This window comes from Alosa alosa, chromosome 18 (genome assembly GCF_017589495.1).
Source record: "Alosa alosa isolate M-15738 ecotype Scorff River chromosome 18, AALO_Geno_1.1, whole genome shotgun sequence".
Taxonomy (NCBI): domain Eukaryota; kingdom Metazoa; phylum Chordata; class Actinopteri; order Clupeiformes; family Clupeidae; genus Alosa; species Alosa alosa.
In genome coordinates this window covers 7,807,742-7,824,684 of record NC_063206.1, presented here as the reverse complement: position 1 = coordinate 7,824,684, position 16,943 = coordinate 7,807,742, and the positions used below count along the sequence as shown (strand labels likewise).

At 40.5% G+C, this 16,943-nt stretch overlaps 1 protein-coding gene and 1 long non-coding RNA gene across 2 annotated transcripts; one reads left to right on the top strand and one right to left on the bottom strand.

Annotated features, from left to right (window-relative positions):
* The first annotated feature begins 993 nt into the window (after positions 1–993).
* LOC125311198 (interferon-induced protein with tetratricopeptide repeats 3-like) lies at positions 994–5,311 on the top strand. Its single transcript, XM_048269026.1, has 2 exons — positions 994–1,069; positions 4,303–5,311. The coding sequence occupies exons 1-2, from the start codon at positions 1,065–1,067 to the stop codon at positions 5,213–5,215; spliced, it is 918 nt and encodes a 305-aa protein (XP_048124983.1). The 5' UTR covers positions 994–1,064; the 3' UTR covers positions 5,216–5,311.
* A 1,136-nt stretch (positions 5,312–6,447) lies between these two features.
* Positions 6,448–8,399, bottom strand: LOC125311199. Its single transcript, XR_007196458.1, has 3 exons — positions 8,148–8,399; positions 7,799–7,967; positions 6,448–7,073 (listed from the first exon to the last, which is right to left on the bottom strand). It is a non-coding gene; the product is annotated as an uncharacterized LOC125311199 (long non-coding RNA).
* Between the last annotated feature and the right edge of the window lie 8,544 nt (positions 8,400–16,943).

Here is a 16,943-nt window from a genome sequence, read left to right as displayed (position 1 = left end):
TCATGTTATGACATTACTGTTGTGGTCTCTCTCTATTTCCAGGGACGTATTTGTTTCTGTTTCTTAAGCTCTTCTAGTTCTGTTTCTGTAGAAACAGAAAGCTATGCCAGAGATGTAGCACATGACTTGTTTTATCAGCCAGACAAGGCCAGTTAAAAGTCACAAATCAGCCGGTGTTTATAATATTGTCTTGTAAATAATATTGTAATGTTATATTATCATTTCTAGGCATATATAGGAAATCATATACAGTAATATAATCATTCATCACCTGATTCTATGTTTGAGTTTAATTGATTTTGTTATTTTGGTTTACTGCAGTGGTTCTCAAAGTGTGGGGCGGGCCTCACTAGTGGGGAATAGAGACATGACAGGTGGGTCGCGAGGAACAGGAGGACATTAGTTTTTTCGTCCCTATCTTTAATGATGCCTTTACTTTTTAATTAAGATCATAAATTCAAAACAAAATAACCACACACAAACATAAGATTCATAAACAGACCAACATACAAATTAAAATAACATCTGATCCAGCTAACCGAGACGGGAAAAATAACCAAAATGCGAAAAAAATATTTTAACATGACCATTTTGTCGGGTTGATAGGATCAGGTGGGGCTTGAAAATTCCCCACCTCCAAAGCAGGGAATGACAGAAAAAGTTTGAGAACCACTGCTTTAAAGCATGTTGCGGTCTTGAAATATTTGTGTCAATATTTGTATTTATTTAAATAATAATAATAAAAAACTTACAGTACCCATAGTAATGTATTTCTTCACAAGTGACTAAATCTTTGTCATAAATGTGAAACAAACAGTATTGGTTGTGTAATACTATTCTGGCATATGTATGTTTCAGTTTCACTGAATCGCAACTTAACATCCTGCTCATTTATTGTCTATCACTACGTAAACAAAGTGCCAGCTTTTATTACTTCATAGATAAGGCGAGGGACTGTCTAGGCCTATATATTGGAGGTTGAAGGCTCTGAGCTCTTGAGAAAAGCTACTTGGAGATCACTGCATATCATCTTCCAGTTTACTACCACGCTATTGCAAGCCATCATGGAGTAAGTATGAAATGAAACTATATCATCATTACATGTTGTTTTCTCATGTGTCCTCTCCTGCTGGAATAAGCTCTGTGATACGGCTACAGTAACATCAGTAAGAGATAAGTACTTTGGTTTTCAGCACATATACAGTACAGTACATATTAGGGGTGTGAATCTCTCATGTAAAAGCCGATACGATTCGCATCTAGATACATGGGCACGATTTGATACAAGAAAAGATACAGTTCAAGAAAGGAAAGCATTCTGAAAGATTTTTTATAATTTGCTCAAGGTGCACATTCATTTTATATTATCAATTATCACGGTCATGGTTGTCAATTAGGCAACAAAATGTGTGAATATGATTATCTAAACTGAGGTTTGTTTCATATACTGTATTGAAATTTCAGTCAAACACAGCAGCCAAATAAAACATAAAAATAATTTTTTATAGACTTTACAGATTTTATAGAGTTATATCTGATTGTTTTCATGGAGCTGTAGCCTTGTTGAGGTAAGACAATACCGAAATAAAATAAAACAGTGCTTAAGACACTCTTGGCCTTTTCTCATATAGGCCTAGCCTACCCTACAAGAATAAAATAGGCCTACAAATCAATGAACTCTCTGGGCTTATTTTGTTCCAACAGTAGACCTAATGCAGAAACCTAAAATTCACAAGTCTGAGTGAATATGTACAAAATCATTGGCTAATAATTTATGCATCGTTTTAGCAGCAAGGGCCAAATTATTATTTAACATTAAGGAAATCCCTTCATCAAAGGTAAGGCTACTCTAGAGACTATCGTTGCTGTTTAGCAGGGGCGCAGGAGGCACGGGGGACGTGGGGGATATGTCCCACGCAGTGCTGAAGAGACGGCCGTTGTCCCCCTCACTTTTGATAAGGAAAAAAAGCCTTATATACGCTAAATAAATAATAACCTATAGGGTTTGCGCTAACTATGTAAAACTCCCCATTAACAGCATCACATCACTAACCACAGCCATCTACAGTACTGTAAGACTGCACAATCTCATATTCACTCTGTTGGATATCTGAAGCCAGTTTGTCTACTAACAACCATCATTAGAGATGCTTTTCGTTTGGAGCGGCATACTGGTAGGCCATCAAAAGCATAACATTTTCGGTTTGGTTTGGGATCTAATTTACTTTTGGACTGTTTGATTATATTGCTAAATGTTGGGACTGATGGGCACTGAACTCTGGGAGATATTTGATGGTTCACTGTTATGTTTCATGCAGTTGAAAAAGTGTCGGATTTCCACCGCTTTTTTTTTGAGACAAGGCAGCCATTCATTGAATAGGGGTTGTGCTGTAATAGAAACCTTTTTGCGTAGCCAAGTAGCCTAAATTGAGTTATTGTTTAATTATGCATGATTTAGTAGGCTACTTTTTATTAAATTCGTAGGCTGGAATGCCTTGAGTCACGCAACAATTGCGTTAAATGTAGTAGGCTTCAGCCTCTGGCAATTAGCTCGAAAGGGGCGGCAAGACAATGAGCTTGAGAACGTGTGTTGGAGACCCATGGTAGGAAAACGACTTTATTAATCCAACCAACAATGTAATAAAATATTAAGAAGAGGTGTTATTTCATTGACTTAAATCAAAGCAATGTCTTCTAGCGCTGGTGGACTGATGGCAATTGTTGGTATGGTATAGGCAAATATGGGAACCTGCCTTTATTTGTCCGGCTATAAATAGAATCAATCCCGGGCATAATTTGAGGATTTATGGTAGCCTATCTCCTGCTCAACATGACATTAGCTGTTATGTTTATTGATAACAAACTCAACTAGCCTACTGATCAACTCGTTTTCACTAGCCTAACTATAAAATACAAGTATATAGGCCTACCCAAAGTTTTTGTTCTAAGACATTTATTTCAAACATAATTTCAAGACACAAATTGGATACTTCAGTTACCTTGGTGCATAAATCCCAGAGAGTAGGCGACCACACCCCAGAGTGATGGGCCTTTTTCTTCACGCGTTCAGTGTGGGGTATAAACAAGCTGAGAATTTAGCGGTGTCACGTCTGGCTGTCACAGACATGGGGAGCTCTTTGAAGCTTGGGATAATGTGGTACAGTTACTACAGTAACAGTATTTTATTTTACTTGTAATGTAATATATTTTTTTTCAATTTTATAAATGCTTCGTTAAATGCTGTTGGAACAAATAGTAGCAATTTTCTGTGTGTTCTGGACTGGTAACTTGTAAAGCCAACATGTTCTAACATTGCACAAATATTAACTGCAGACACATAGTGGAGAGTTGTTTTGGTTTATACCAGACAATTTAGGTACTGTAGGCCTAACTAGGCTATTTGATCATGTAGTCTATGTTTGGATCATAGGCATGATGATTCATTCATGGCTTCATAAAATATCAACATCATGTTGCTTTTAGAGTATTCTACCATTGGCCCAAGTAGTGTAAAATAAATCTAAAAAATTAAATAAAAGTAGAATTGCACATAGCAAGAAGCTGGTCTGAGGGCAGATCTGGCGTTGTGCTCATCTCACAGTTTTGACAATTTTAATCAAAAAATATTTTGAAAACAATCAATGGTATTATCTTAATATTCTGGCAAGTTTAAAATATGATGGTCGAAAGTGGGCCAGAGGTGGTGATCCGATATCTGGAAATCTGATCTCACTATGGGTTTGTGTTCACAAAAAACAAAAGTCGACCGAGTGCAAGTTGTCACAGGCTTACGTTGCAATAGATGTATGGGTAATGAGGTCATTTGACAACTTTGGGCAATGAATGTAACCAAAAACGAACTGCATTACCCACAGTTCCGTGCCACATATAGTTTCAAAACCGGAAGTGGGATGAACGCGCTGCTTGGAACATAAATGAGAGTCTGAGCAGCAGAAAAGGTTGTGCACCGATTCATAACAAGTAAACCGATATAACGACCGGTTCATTTCATTTTTTTTTTCGATACGGGGCTTCACGTATCGATGTAGCCGTATCTTACACGTTAAAAACGGATACCGATACGTATCGGTTAATTTTTACACCCCTAGTACATATACTGTACATGTCTTTTTTGTATAAATGTATGTAATGCTTACCTGTCTCTCTGCCTGCTGCTTTATCGCTCTCTCTTGCTCTCTCTCTCTATCTATCTACTTCCCTTATTCTCTCTCTGTCCCCTGCCCCTCTCTCTCTCTCTATCTATCACTCTCACCCACTTTCTTTATCCCTCTCTCTCTCCAGCTCATTTCAGACTGATCTGAGGAGACGGATAGACAGCCTTGAGTGTCACTTCACCTGGAACCTCAGTCGCAACGTTAGCATTCTACACCGGCAACAGGAGCATTTGGAGGACCGCAGTCGACATGGCTGTGCTTGGGAGGGTCACCTGTACAACCTGCTGGGTTACGTCATCTACCACATCAAAGACTCTGCAGAGGAGGCACTGGCACACCTGCGACAGGCTGAGGTGGTTCTCAAAGAGCGAGAACCGGAGGGGAGAGGACCCCATCTGCTGGTCAACCAGGCTAACCTGGCCTGGGTGCACTACCATTTGGAGGAGCTGCCAGAGTGCCAGGCTTATCTGGAGGAAGTGGCCCGGCTCCAGGAGGATTTCCCTGCACCTCCCGGGTGTGAACTTCATCCAGAGGTATATGGGGAGAAAGGCTGGACTCAGGTGAAGTTTGAGTATGATTTGAAGAAGCAAGCTGTAGCTAACTTTGAAATGGCTTTGAGAGGAGACCCAGATAGGAAAGAGTGGCACGTAGGCCTCGCAATTGCCAAGTATAAACTTTATGAAGGTAATGACGAGTTGACAGAAGAAATCATTGAGCAAATTAAAATTGCAAAGACAAAAGATCCAGATAACCTACATATGTTAACTATCTACTGGAATGCTTTGGCAAAAGTTGGCAGAAAGACAGAGGAGACTGTGAGAGAGGTTCATGACCTAGCTCAGCAGCTGAAACCAGATCTTGACGGCCTTGGAGACATTCTTCACTTCTTACGTTTGCACGATTCTCTGGATTCAGCCTTACAAGTTGGTGAGGAGATAGTGAGGAAACATCCCTTTGAAAGAGAAGCCAAAAAACAGCTGGCTCTTTGTTATAAATGGAAGATTTTTGAAATGCAAAACAGTTCGATCAAAGTGAGCTGATGAAAAGAGGCATCGATATATATGAAGAGGTCACCAGGCTTTACCCACATTATCTTAGAGGGAAAATGGATCTGTCAGGAATATATGCCAAATCAGGGAATGTGGGGAAAGCAGATCAAATCTACATGGATCTCCTCAGTAACACAGAAGATATGGAGCCTGGAGCTCGACAGTTGTTATACAATAGGTATGGATGCCATCTTCAATGGTTAAAAAGTTCCTCCTCTGAATCCATTGATTACCACAAAAAGGCTGCAGAAATCCCTAAACAATCTCGGGAAAGAGAGAAGAGTGTTAAGATTCTCAGGACGATTGTTAATCGTGGCACCCATCAAAGATGTAGTGAAATCCGAGACTTTCTGTCATACATTGAACTGATCTGATTGCTGTTGATCTTTTCGTATAGATAGTTGTAATGATGTAATATTTAGATACTTCCTGAAATGAGTGAATAAAGGATGCAAACCTGACTGAAAATACTGTCATTCTTTAAACACCAAGGTAATGGAAAATATGCACAAAAATTAGAAATTCACACAGGAAAATAATTGGATTCAGAATTTAGTGTGTAAACTGTGGCAGGGCATCCTGGACCTGCTGTAATAATCACTGTAACATTGATCTGGTGTTGGAGTCTGTATACTGCTCACTGTAATATCAATCCAGTCAGTGCTGCTGTCTGTATGCCTTATTGTGTCTGTAAATCTACTGGCTGTACTGTAAGAGTGAGCTGATGATATCTGGTGTTGGAGTCTGTATACTGCTCACTGTAATATCAATCCAGTCAGTGCTGCTGTCTGTATGCATTGTTGTGTCTGTAAATCTACTGGCCGTACTGTAAGAGTGAGCTGATGATATCTGACAGGGCACTCTGCTCCTCTCCACCCAGCAGTGGTGTATTGGCCATCAGGAATACAGGGACAAATCCCAGTGGCCGGCTACATATATGGGCCAGTGGGCCATCAAACCCAAATGTGTAGCCTACTTTGTTTTCACAAGCCCTGTCTCTCTCACAGTGCTGGCTCTCTGGCTGGTGATATATTTTATAAAAATAGTTTTTATTTAATGCATGGAAAACTTTTCACCACACTGCTTTATTATAACTGTCAAATTCCAGCATTATTTTGCCTACTACATTATAATAACAATATTTATTCTTGTGTTATTTATGAAAGACAAATAAAGTCAAAAGAAAAAAAAATCATGTCTGAACAAGAACATTTTTTTACCACATGCAAACATGGCATTCATATTGTTATTAATATTAATATTATTAGGTAAACCTTATATTGAGGTATGCATATTCTCCATTAACCCATTCCTGTCACACAAGGAAACCAGGAACATGAACTTGTGGATGCAGACACTCAAGACTTCTTTAATTCAAAATCAAAAGGCAAAGACATGGTGAAAACAAATATAACACTTGGTACAATTTCACACAGCATCTTCTTCCACTGCCTGTTGGGGTTCTGTTCTCCCTGTGGGGACTTATTTTCCGATAATTACCGGCGGACAATACATTATCGCTTACATAACATTTATTGACAGACCAAAGTGCAAATGGTGCTTAGAGCCAACTCCTAAACTAGTTACCAAGCCCAATGGTGCTGAGAACCAACTCCTAAACTAGTTACCAAGCCCAATTTCAACCACCGGCATCATGGTAGAAAACATATTAAAGGCGCAGTCAGCGATTGTACTCGATTGCAAGCCCATAACATTTATTGTTATGATTGATTCAGCAATCATTTCCTCACAACCTCCAGCCGCCCATTCCATGAGTAGGCCTAAAAAAAATGTGAAAACTGGAAACTGGAACACCCACCCAGTTTCTACAGCTCTTCGAGTTCAGTTTCTGTAGAAACAGAAAGACATGCCAGAGATGTGTCACACGACTTGTTTTACCTGCCAGATAAGACCAGTCAAAGGTCACAAAACAGCTGGTTTTATTAAGCACTTGTGTTTCCCATATTATCATTTGTAAGCCTGTGTCAATAGAAAATATTGTATAATATCATACACCACCATTCAGGACAGTCATAACAAAGTAGCAAACCACAAAGAGCATCAGCCAGAAGCACCAGAGACCTCTGCAAATTGGGATTCAATTAAAAAAAAGGAAAGAATCAAGACTGAATCCACCAAACAATTGTGGCAAGATCCCAAAAATGGCAGAAACAACCTGTCAAACACCGTAACAAACAAGATTCTAAGGAAGTCACTCTTAATACTTAATTGATGTTGTCATTTTGGTTTACTATACATTGTATGTTGTGATCTGATAATTAAAACTATTTGTGCTAAAGTAATTTTACATAAATTGTTGGCTGTATTGATTTAAAAACCTAATAATGTGGTGGGTCCATTACATCCAGGAACATTAGCTGAGTGACAAAAATATAAAGACCTTACAAGGGTTAAAGTGTCATAGTGGGGAGTAGGAGGGAAGGAAATCATGACATGCTGGAAATGTACTATTATTTGTGCTACTTTCAAATGGGTTTGAATAAAAGCTATTCCATCTTTGTTGCATGTGTAATGAGTTCGAATGAGGCACCTATGCCTTTAAAACAAGCTTACCACATATGTGCTGCACCTGATGCTGGGCTGCCTCTGTGCTGCTCACAAGGGAAATTAATACTTGTTATTTCATATGATAGATAGACAGATAGTTGTTATAATAAGGAAGACACCAGGCAGACCCACCACAGACAGAAACTGCTGTCCCCATCACTGTGTGCTTGAGGGCCTGAGTGGTCGAGAGAAGCAGAGGTTATCAAATAACAGGAGAAAGAGCAAAAGCGCCACCTACCTACATTTATTGATAGACCACAGTGCAACCTGTGATAGCCAAATATGAACACTCGGCTACTTCATTTGAAAACAAAAAAATCATGATGACATAATCATTACACCAAACTGTATCTACCTCTTTGAAGAACGGTATATAAGCACTTCTGAGTGATGATGCCGGAGACAGTGTTGAGTCTTTCCCACTCCGGATCACATTTAGCAAAGTGTTATGAAGATCAAACTACTGCTGAGAACCAACTTCTAAAGTAGTTAGTAAGGTGTACAGTTCAGTCAGAGGGCACTGATGGTAACTCATAAATCTACCTAATGCAACTATACTGTATACCCAGCTCTTCTAGTTCCATTTCTGTAGAAACAGAAAGCCATGCCAGAGATGTAGCACATGACTTGTTTTACCAGCCAGTCGAGGCCGGTTAAAGGTCACAAAACAGCTGGTGTTAACGTCACTTAGAAATGTAGTATACAGATGCCCATTATCAGCAAACATTCATCCAATGTTCCAAAGGCAAATTTCTGTTTACTAATCTGATATCACTTTAAAAGGCTAACTGAGAAAACATTATTTAAAAAAAAAAAACAATGCAACTGATCTGTCTATAATTCACTAAATGGAATGTGACCAAATGATCTATCTATACATGCTTCAGCAGTACACACCTTCCAGACCTCTCTGGTCTCAGGAAAAATACTTGTTAGTAAAACCTACTGTAGAACTAAACATGGTGAAGCAGCGTTTAGTTGCTATGCAGTTCAGCTCTGGAACCAACTTTCAGATGAGATCAAAGTTGCCCCAACTGTAGCCAGTTTCAAATCTAGACTTAAGACCAAACTTTTCTCAGATGCTTTCTGCTAACTGATCAAATATCACTTATTTTTTACACTCTGAATCTGGGAAAGTCTTTCAGCTAAAATTTTAATCGTTTCTGACTATTATCTGACTATTATTCATGGATTATGTGTATGTGTATCATGTCATCCTGTATGTGATTTTGTACTACTCATCCCATGTTGTTTTTTATGTTTTAATGATTACTTTTTAAACACTTTTAAATTATTGCCCTTTTATGCTTTTATACTATTACCTTGAGTGTTTTATGTTTTCTTATGACTATTATTATTTTATTCATTACTTTTGAAACTATTTTTTGACTGTTTCCCTTCTATGCTTTTATCAGCTTTTCCTGTTTGCTTTTGTTTATGTAAAGCACATTGAATAACCTCTTTGTATGAAATGCACTATATAAATAAAGTTGACTTCTGGTATTCTGTCTATAATGGAGTGGAATGGAAATGTCTAAGTGACCCCAAACTTTTGAACGGTAGTGTATGTTATATTATCATTTGTAGGCTTATATAATATCATATGATATCATACATCATACATCACCATTCTGGACAGTCGTAACAAAGTAACAGACCACCAAAGACCATGAACCAGAAATGCTATAGACCCATGCAATTGGGATTAAATGGAAAAAAAAAACTGAAAGAATAAAGACAGACTGAATCCACCAAAGAATTGTGTCCAGATCCCCAAAATGGAGAGACAACCGGTCAAGTACCTTAACAAACAATACAAGTATACCTGATGCTATCTACTGTAAGGAAGTCACACGAAAATACTTGATTGTGTATTTTGATTTACTGCATGTTGTATGTTGTGATCTTGAAATATTTGTGTTGTTGTATTTATTTGAAAGAAAAAGAAAAAAAACATAACCATAGTAAAGTCTTTTTTCACAAGTACCTAAATCTTTATCATACGTGTGAAACGAAAATCAAGTAATACTATTCTGGCATATAGCCTACTTTGATATACTTGATCTATACTGAAACTCAACTTAATATCCTGCTCATTTATTGCCTTTCACTACCTAATAGAAGTGGCAGCTTTTATTACTTCATAGATAAGGCCGAAGGTTTGTCTAGGCCTATATATTGGAGGATGAAGGCTCTGAGTTCTCAAGAGAAGCTATTTGGAGAACACAACATATCATCTTCCAATTCACTACCACACTATTGCAAGCCATCATGGAGTAAGTATGAAATTAAACTATATCATCATTACATGTTGTTTTCTCATGTGTTCTCTCCTGCTGGAATAAGCTCTGTGATACGGCTGATAGAGTAACATCAGTAAGAGAGGAGTACTCTGGTTTTTAGCACATGCACATGTCTTCTTTGTAAAAATGTATTAAATGCTAATCTGTCTCTGCTTGTCATTCTGTCTCTCTATCTATCTGTCTACCTCCCTTATTCTCTCTCTGTCCCCTGCTCTTGTTGCTCTCTGTCTCTCTCTATCTATCACTCTCTACCTCTCCCATTTTCTCTCTGTCCCTCTCTCTCTTTTTTTCCTGTCCAGCTCATTTCAGACTGATCTGAGGAGACGGCTGGACAGTCTTGAGTGCCACTTCACCTGGAACCTCAGTCGCAACGTTAGCATTCTACACCGGCAGTAGGAGCATTTGGATGACCGCAGTCGACATGGCTGTGCTTGGGAGGGTCACCTGTACAACCTGCTGGATTACGTCATCTACCACATCAAAGACTCTGCAGAGGAGGCACTGGCACACCTGCGACAGGCTGAGGTGGTTCTCAAAGAGCGAGAACAGGAGGGCAGAGGACCTCATCTGCTGGTCAACCAGGCTAACCTGGCCTGGGTGCACTACCATTTGGGGCAGCTGCCGGAGTGCCAGGCTTATCTGGAGGAAGTGGCCCGGCTCCAGGAGGATTTCCCTGCACCTCCCGGGTGTGACCTGCATCTAGAGGTTTATGGAGAGAAAGGCTGGACTCAGGTGAAGTTTGAGCATGATTTGAAGAAGCAAGCTGTAGCTAACTTTGAAATGGCTCTGAGAGGAGACCCAGATAGGAAAGAGTGGCACGTAGGCCTTGCAATTGCAATTGCAATTAAATTGCAATTGCAATTAATGACGAGTTGACAGAGGAAATCATTGATCAAATTAAAATTGCAAAGACAAAAGATCCAGATAACCTACATATGTTAACTATCTACTGGAATGCTTTGGCAAAAGTTGGCAGAAAGACAGAGGAGACTGTGAGAGAGGTTCATGACCTAGCTCAGCAGCTGAAACCAGATCTTGACGGCCTTGGAGACATTCTTCACTTCTTACGTTTCCATGATTCTCTGAATTCAGCCTTACAAGTTGGTGAGGAGATAGTGAGGAAACATCCCTCTGAAAGGCGAGCTAAACTGGAGCTGGCTTTGTGTTATAAATGGGAGATTTTTAAAATGCAAGGTAGCGCGGGTCTAAGTGAGCTAATGAGAAAAGGCATCGATATATATGAAGAGGTCACCAGGTTTTACCCACACTATCTTAGAGGGAAAATGGATCTGTCAGGAATATATGCCAAATCAGGGAATGTGGGGAAAGCAGATCAAATCTACATGGATCTCCTCAGTAACACAGAAGATATGGAGCCTGGAGCTCGACAGTTGTTATACAGTAGGTATGCAAGTTATCTTCATTGTTGTAAAAAATCCTCCTCTGAATCCATTGATTACCACAAAAAGGCTGCAGAAATCCCTAACCAATCTCCAGTGAGGGAGAAGAGCATTACATTTCTTAGGACAATTGCTAATCGTGGTGGCCATCGAAGATGCAAAGAAATCCAAGATTTTCTGTCAGACATTAAACTGAACTGATTGCTGCTGATCTTTTCGTATAGATAGTTGTAATGATGTAATATTTAGATACCTCCTGAAATTAGTCAAAATGGTCCAAACCTGACTAAAAATATCATTCCTTACACACTCAGGGAATGGAAAAATCACCCACATTCACACAGAAAAATAGTAGTAGTAGTAGTAGTAGTAGTAGTAGTAGTAGTAGTAGGCCATTATGTGCCAGAACGCTCACCACACACCAGGGTGAGGGAATGAATGAAATTACACTGGGGGATGATTAGGGGGCCAGGTTGGAAATTTGACCAGTACACTGGGGGATGATTAGGGGGCCAGGTTGGAAATTTGACCAGTACACTGGGGGAACTCCCCAACCCAGTTTCACGGCAGTTTGTGTTGGCATCACGAAAATGAATCTATTAGATCGTAATACCATCAGATTTTCGTGATGCGGTCACGTCTCGCCAGTCTGTAACACAACCCAATAGATTAATTTTCGTGATGCCATCAAAGAATGCAGTGAGATTGGGTTGAACCCCCTACTCTTTGCGATAAGTGCCATGGGATCTTTATGACCACAGTAAGTCAGGACCTCGGTATAATGTCTCATCTGAAGGACAGCATCTCCTGCAGTACAGTGTAACTGCACTGGGGCATTGGGATCAATTTCTTTGGCTAGAGGGAAGTGTCACAGGGTGGGGGCGCTAGAGCCACCCCTACTTTTATCATCTACTGCTGGGGAGAAAACTGTACCCTTCAATAAAGCTAAGTCAGAGACTTGGGTGTAAGAAAAATAGATTTATTTAAACATAAAATTATGAGTCTTTGTTAAAAGAGATGGACAACGTCCAAGGAGCAGTCCTCCAGTCCAGACTGGCCCGAGGTGGAAGCGGCAGGCAGAGATCCGACCAGTCTCTCACCCTGTCCGGTCGCTGTTGCATAGGGGGTTTGGCAAGAGTTAATGTTGCTTGTAGTGGCCAGGGATAGCCCACCCACCTACGCCCATAAGGTAACAGGTTCACACATTAGAGCACAGCACATATGCACAAAGTTTCCACTCCAACTTCTCTATAAGCCTCACTGCACACAGTACACTCCACACAATCACTGCAAGGCTGTTACAGCTTGAAGGGGCTAGGTTACCAGCACTTCCAATGCCACGCCAATGTACATTAAATAATGCCACTGTATCGTAGAGGGGCAGGAGGGACCAGGAAATGAGTGGTGCTCTCTGTCTCAATTACACATCCCTGCAACTGCCATGAAGGGATGGTAACAACTTCACAGTCACTGGGGATAATAGCAGCGGCACAGTCACGGGGGATAATAGCAGCTTCACAGTCACTGGAGATAATAGCAGCAGCACAGTCACGGGGGATAATAGCAGCTTCACAGTCACGAGGAATAATAGCAGCTTCACAGGTGCGGGGGAACCATAACAGCTTCAGAGTCACAGACACGGCTTCACTGGCATAAAGTTCGGTTCCTCAGTGGCATAACCACGGCAAACGTTACTTGTCTCTGTAGGGGAGCACATTTCCCCCTTGTAGCTGTCGAGGATGCAGTATTCCAGAGTGGGCTTAACCCAGCAGGATCGCACTTCACTGGCGAAGATCCCTGCAGACGTCTGTCTTACTCCGTCCTTGTCGTTGCACACATCACTTCCCTTTCGTTCTGTTCTCTTCTGTTCTGTTATAGCTAGGATGCAATTCATGAAAATTGGGCACTTCTGGACAATTTTTTGATTTTTGGCAGGGTGTTAGGTATAGGCCTAAGGTTTTCAAAAATCCATGGATACAAGTTGGGGCGGCCCCCCTAGTGGCAGTTATCCATAAAATCCAAAATGGCCCCGCACTAAAAGAGAAAAGGTTATATCTCAGCTTCCTTTAGTCTTAAATTTTTGTATAATGTATTTTCTCTACTTTGTTTGATACAAGGAATCCAATTTTGATATGTTCTTCTTATTTTAAGTCCATTTCCATGTAGTATTATAGTCATATATAGCTCATAAACTGTCAATATCTCTGAAATATCTGAAAAAGTCACATTGAAATACTCAGGTCCCTTGACCCATATTTTTACCTCCAATGTATGCTTTTCTTTGTTGATTGGACTGGTCACTATCACTATAGTGTCAAAAATCACATGCTGTGACCAAAAGGACCATTGTTGAGGACCCATACAGGCTACCACACAGCTACAGTAGAGGAGTGAGCATCCCTTGCTGGCATCTAGATAGATAGATATATACTTTATTGATCCCCAAGGGGAAATTCAAGATCTGTCTTCTGTCAAGCATCTTCCAGATCTGACCCCCCGACCCATCATGCCTTATTCCAGCATGGGAAGCGTGCCCTGCACACTGCAGCTTTTGTCTGGAAGCAGTCCCTCTCTAAAACTCCAGAGATTCCAGACCCCAGTGAGTGGGGTTGGGAATGGAATGACAGAACCAAAGTCTGGGTGCCATATTGGACAGATCTAGAAGATGCCAGCAAGGGATGCTCACTCCTCCTCAACTGTGGCTGTGTGGTTGCCTGTATGGGCAACTGTAAGTGCCACCGAGCTGGACTTTGCTGTACCACATTGTGCAAGTGTGAGGGAGGCTGTACAAATAATGATGATGAGTGAAACCAAACATCTTTGAATAAATACATGATGTTTAAGCAAAGTCCTTTTAGGCAAGTCCCTCCACTCAGCGGCCATATTGCAACGCCTTTTGGGCACTTATTGGGCATCCATTTCGGCAGAAATGCGCGTGTGCAAGGCTTCACGACACCAATCTTGCTCCAGTGGTGAGATCACAACACATGATTGGCACGATGTCTTCACAACACACCACATTACTGGCTCAATGTATTCACAACACAGCACATGATTGGTTCAATGTATTCACGTGTCAACATTTTGCCGCGGAAGGGGTGTGATTTGCGTAGACAACTGCCATATTGCCGTTACAAACTAAGCTCATGCATTTCTATGGAGGATTTTTTGAGTGCTGTGTCTCCTCATTAGAAAGTCTATGGTTTAAGTATGAATTGTTTTTTTGTGTTATTTGACTAAAATATAATATTGATCCTTAACATGGTGAAAAGCCTATACTGTAACTTTTCACTGTGGCATAATTCTGAATTTGTGTTTATTTAAGGCCTCAACAATGGTCCTTTTGGTCACAACATGTGATTTTTGACACTATAGTGATAATGACCTGTCCAATCAACAAAGAAAAGCATACCTTGGAGGTAAAATATGGGTCTAGGGACCTGAGTAATATTTCAATGTGACTTTTTCAGATATTTTCAGAGATATTGACAGTTTATGAGCTAAATATGACTATGATACTAGATTTAAATGGACTTAAAATAAGAACATATCAAAATTGGATTCCTTGTATCAAACAAAGTAGAGAAAATACATTATACAACAATTTAAGACTAAAGGAAGCTGAGATATAACCTTTTCTCTTTTCGGGGGGGCCATTTTGGATTTTATGAATAACTGCCACTAGGGGGGCCACCCCAACTTGTATCCATGGATTTTTGAAAACCTTAGGCCTATACCTAACACCCTGACAAAAATCAAAAACTTGTCCAGAAGTGCCCAATCTTCATGATTTTTCACATATTCCTTCCCAGCTATTACGAAGTTGCGCTCTCCGACTGTCACCTTTCAGCCAGCTAGACTGTGGTTTGTGGCCATTCCCCCTTCCCGTGTTTCCCCCCCAAAGTTCCCGTAAGACTGAAAGGCAGAGGCCTTAAAACCCACAGCCCACACAGCGTGTGCCAATCACTAACCCTACATGCCCGCTAAACACCTGCAAGTCATCAGCAAACAATGCGTGATAAGGGAGGTTTCTTCCTGGAATATGGGAGTTTTTCCTTGCCACAGTTGCCATATGGCGTGCTTGTGGGGGGTAAGAGGGTTAAGGCTGCCAGTCTTATGACATGTCATTTTCTATATTTTTGATATGTTGCTGAGTAGATCATAAACAGCAAAGAAAAGTGATTGATAATGACTGACTGACTATTATTGTGTTACATGCTTCAAATGTAAAGCACTTTGAGCTGCATTCTGTGTATGAAAGGTGCTATACAAATAAAGCTTATTATTATTATTATTATTATCTTAGTGCGCTACCAAAATAAGTCCCTGTGAGGACAAAGTCTTTTCCATTTTAAGTTCCCTCCCCCACTTTTCCCCACTATTCTACCCCGTGACAGAAGGGAGACACCTACTGGTCAACATCATTTCCAGCAGCAACTTAGTTTTCCAAGGAGGTCTCACTTAGAGGAACTAGTAAGCCCACACCTGCTTAGCTTCAGTGATTCAGCAGAGACAGGGTATCCATTGGTCTGGCTGCTGGCTACTTCATATTAAAGAGGCCATACGCAAAACTCGCTTTTTCTGTGCTTTTGTTCTTCCATTTGGTTCAAAACAAAAACGACTTTTTGTGGGTTAGTAGAGATGTTAATGTCAGAAACCATGAACTTCTGTGAGCTAGTCAGATTTCTCCCCAATGGTTACGTCACAGTAAGGGAAATTTGGATATTACTACACCCAGAGACATATAGGGTGCTGGCTACCCACCCATTTGAAAATTCCCACCGACTAGGTTTGGCGCTTCCGGACGAAGATCCTATCGAAGTAGCCTATCGTTTCCAAACAGCACCATGCGAAAGAGTATCAACAGTGTTTTGTGTAGTAGGCTACACAAAATATCCAAGCGTCTTTTACGCACCTGATATCAAAGCTTAATTCTTGGCTTCAGGAGTCTTTCCGGCCACCCACACAGTCCCACCTGGTTCCCTGGCTCACCCATATATTTGCATTGGAAATATGTATTGATCTATAAATGATAGACCACAACCTGGGATAGCCAAATATGAACACTCGGCTACTTCACTTAAGAACAAAACCGTCATGATGACATTATCATTACACCATACCTCCCAGTTAGCCACTGACATCATGGTGGAGACATATAAAGATAAGTAATCTAAACATAGACGGCACAGTTTATGATCAAAGCATGTTATGAAAAGGAGTAGGTGTACAGTTCAGTCAGAGGGCACTGATGGTAACTCATACAGTAAATCTACCTAATTGCAGCTATACACCCAGCTCTTCTAGTTCCATTTCTGTAGAAACAGAAAGCCATGCCAGAGATGAAGCACATGACTTGTTTTACCAGCCAGACAAGGCTGGTTAAAGGTCACAAAACAGCCGGTGTTAACGTCACTTAGAAATATAGTATACAGATGCCCATTATCA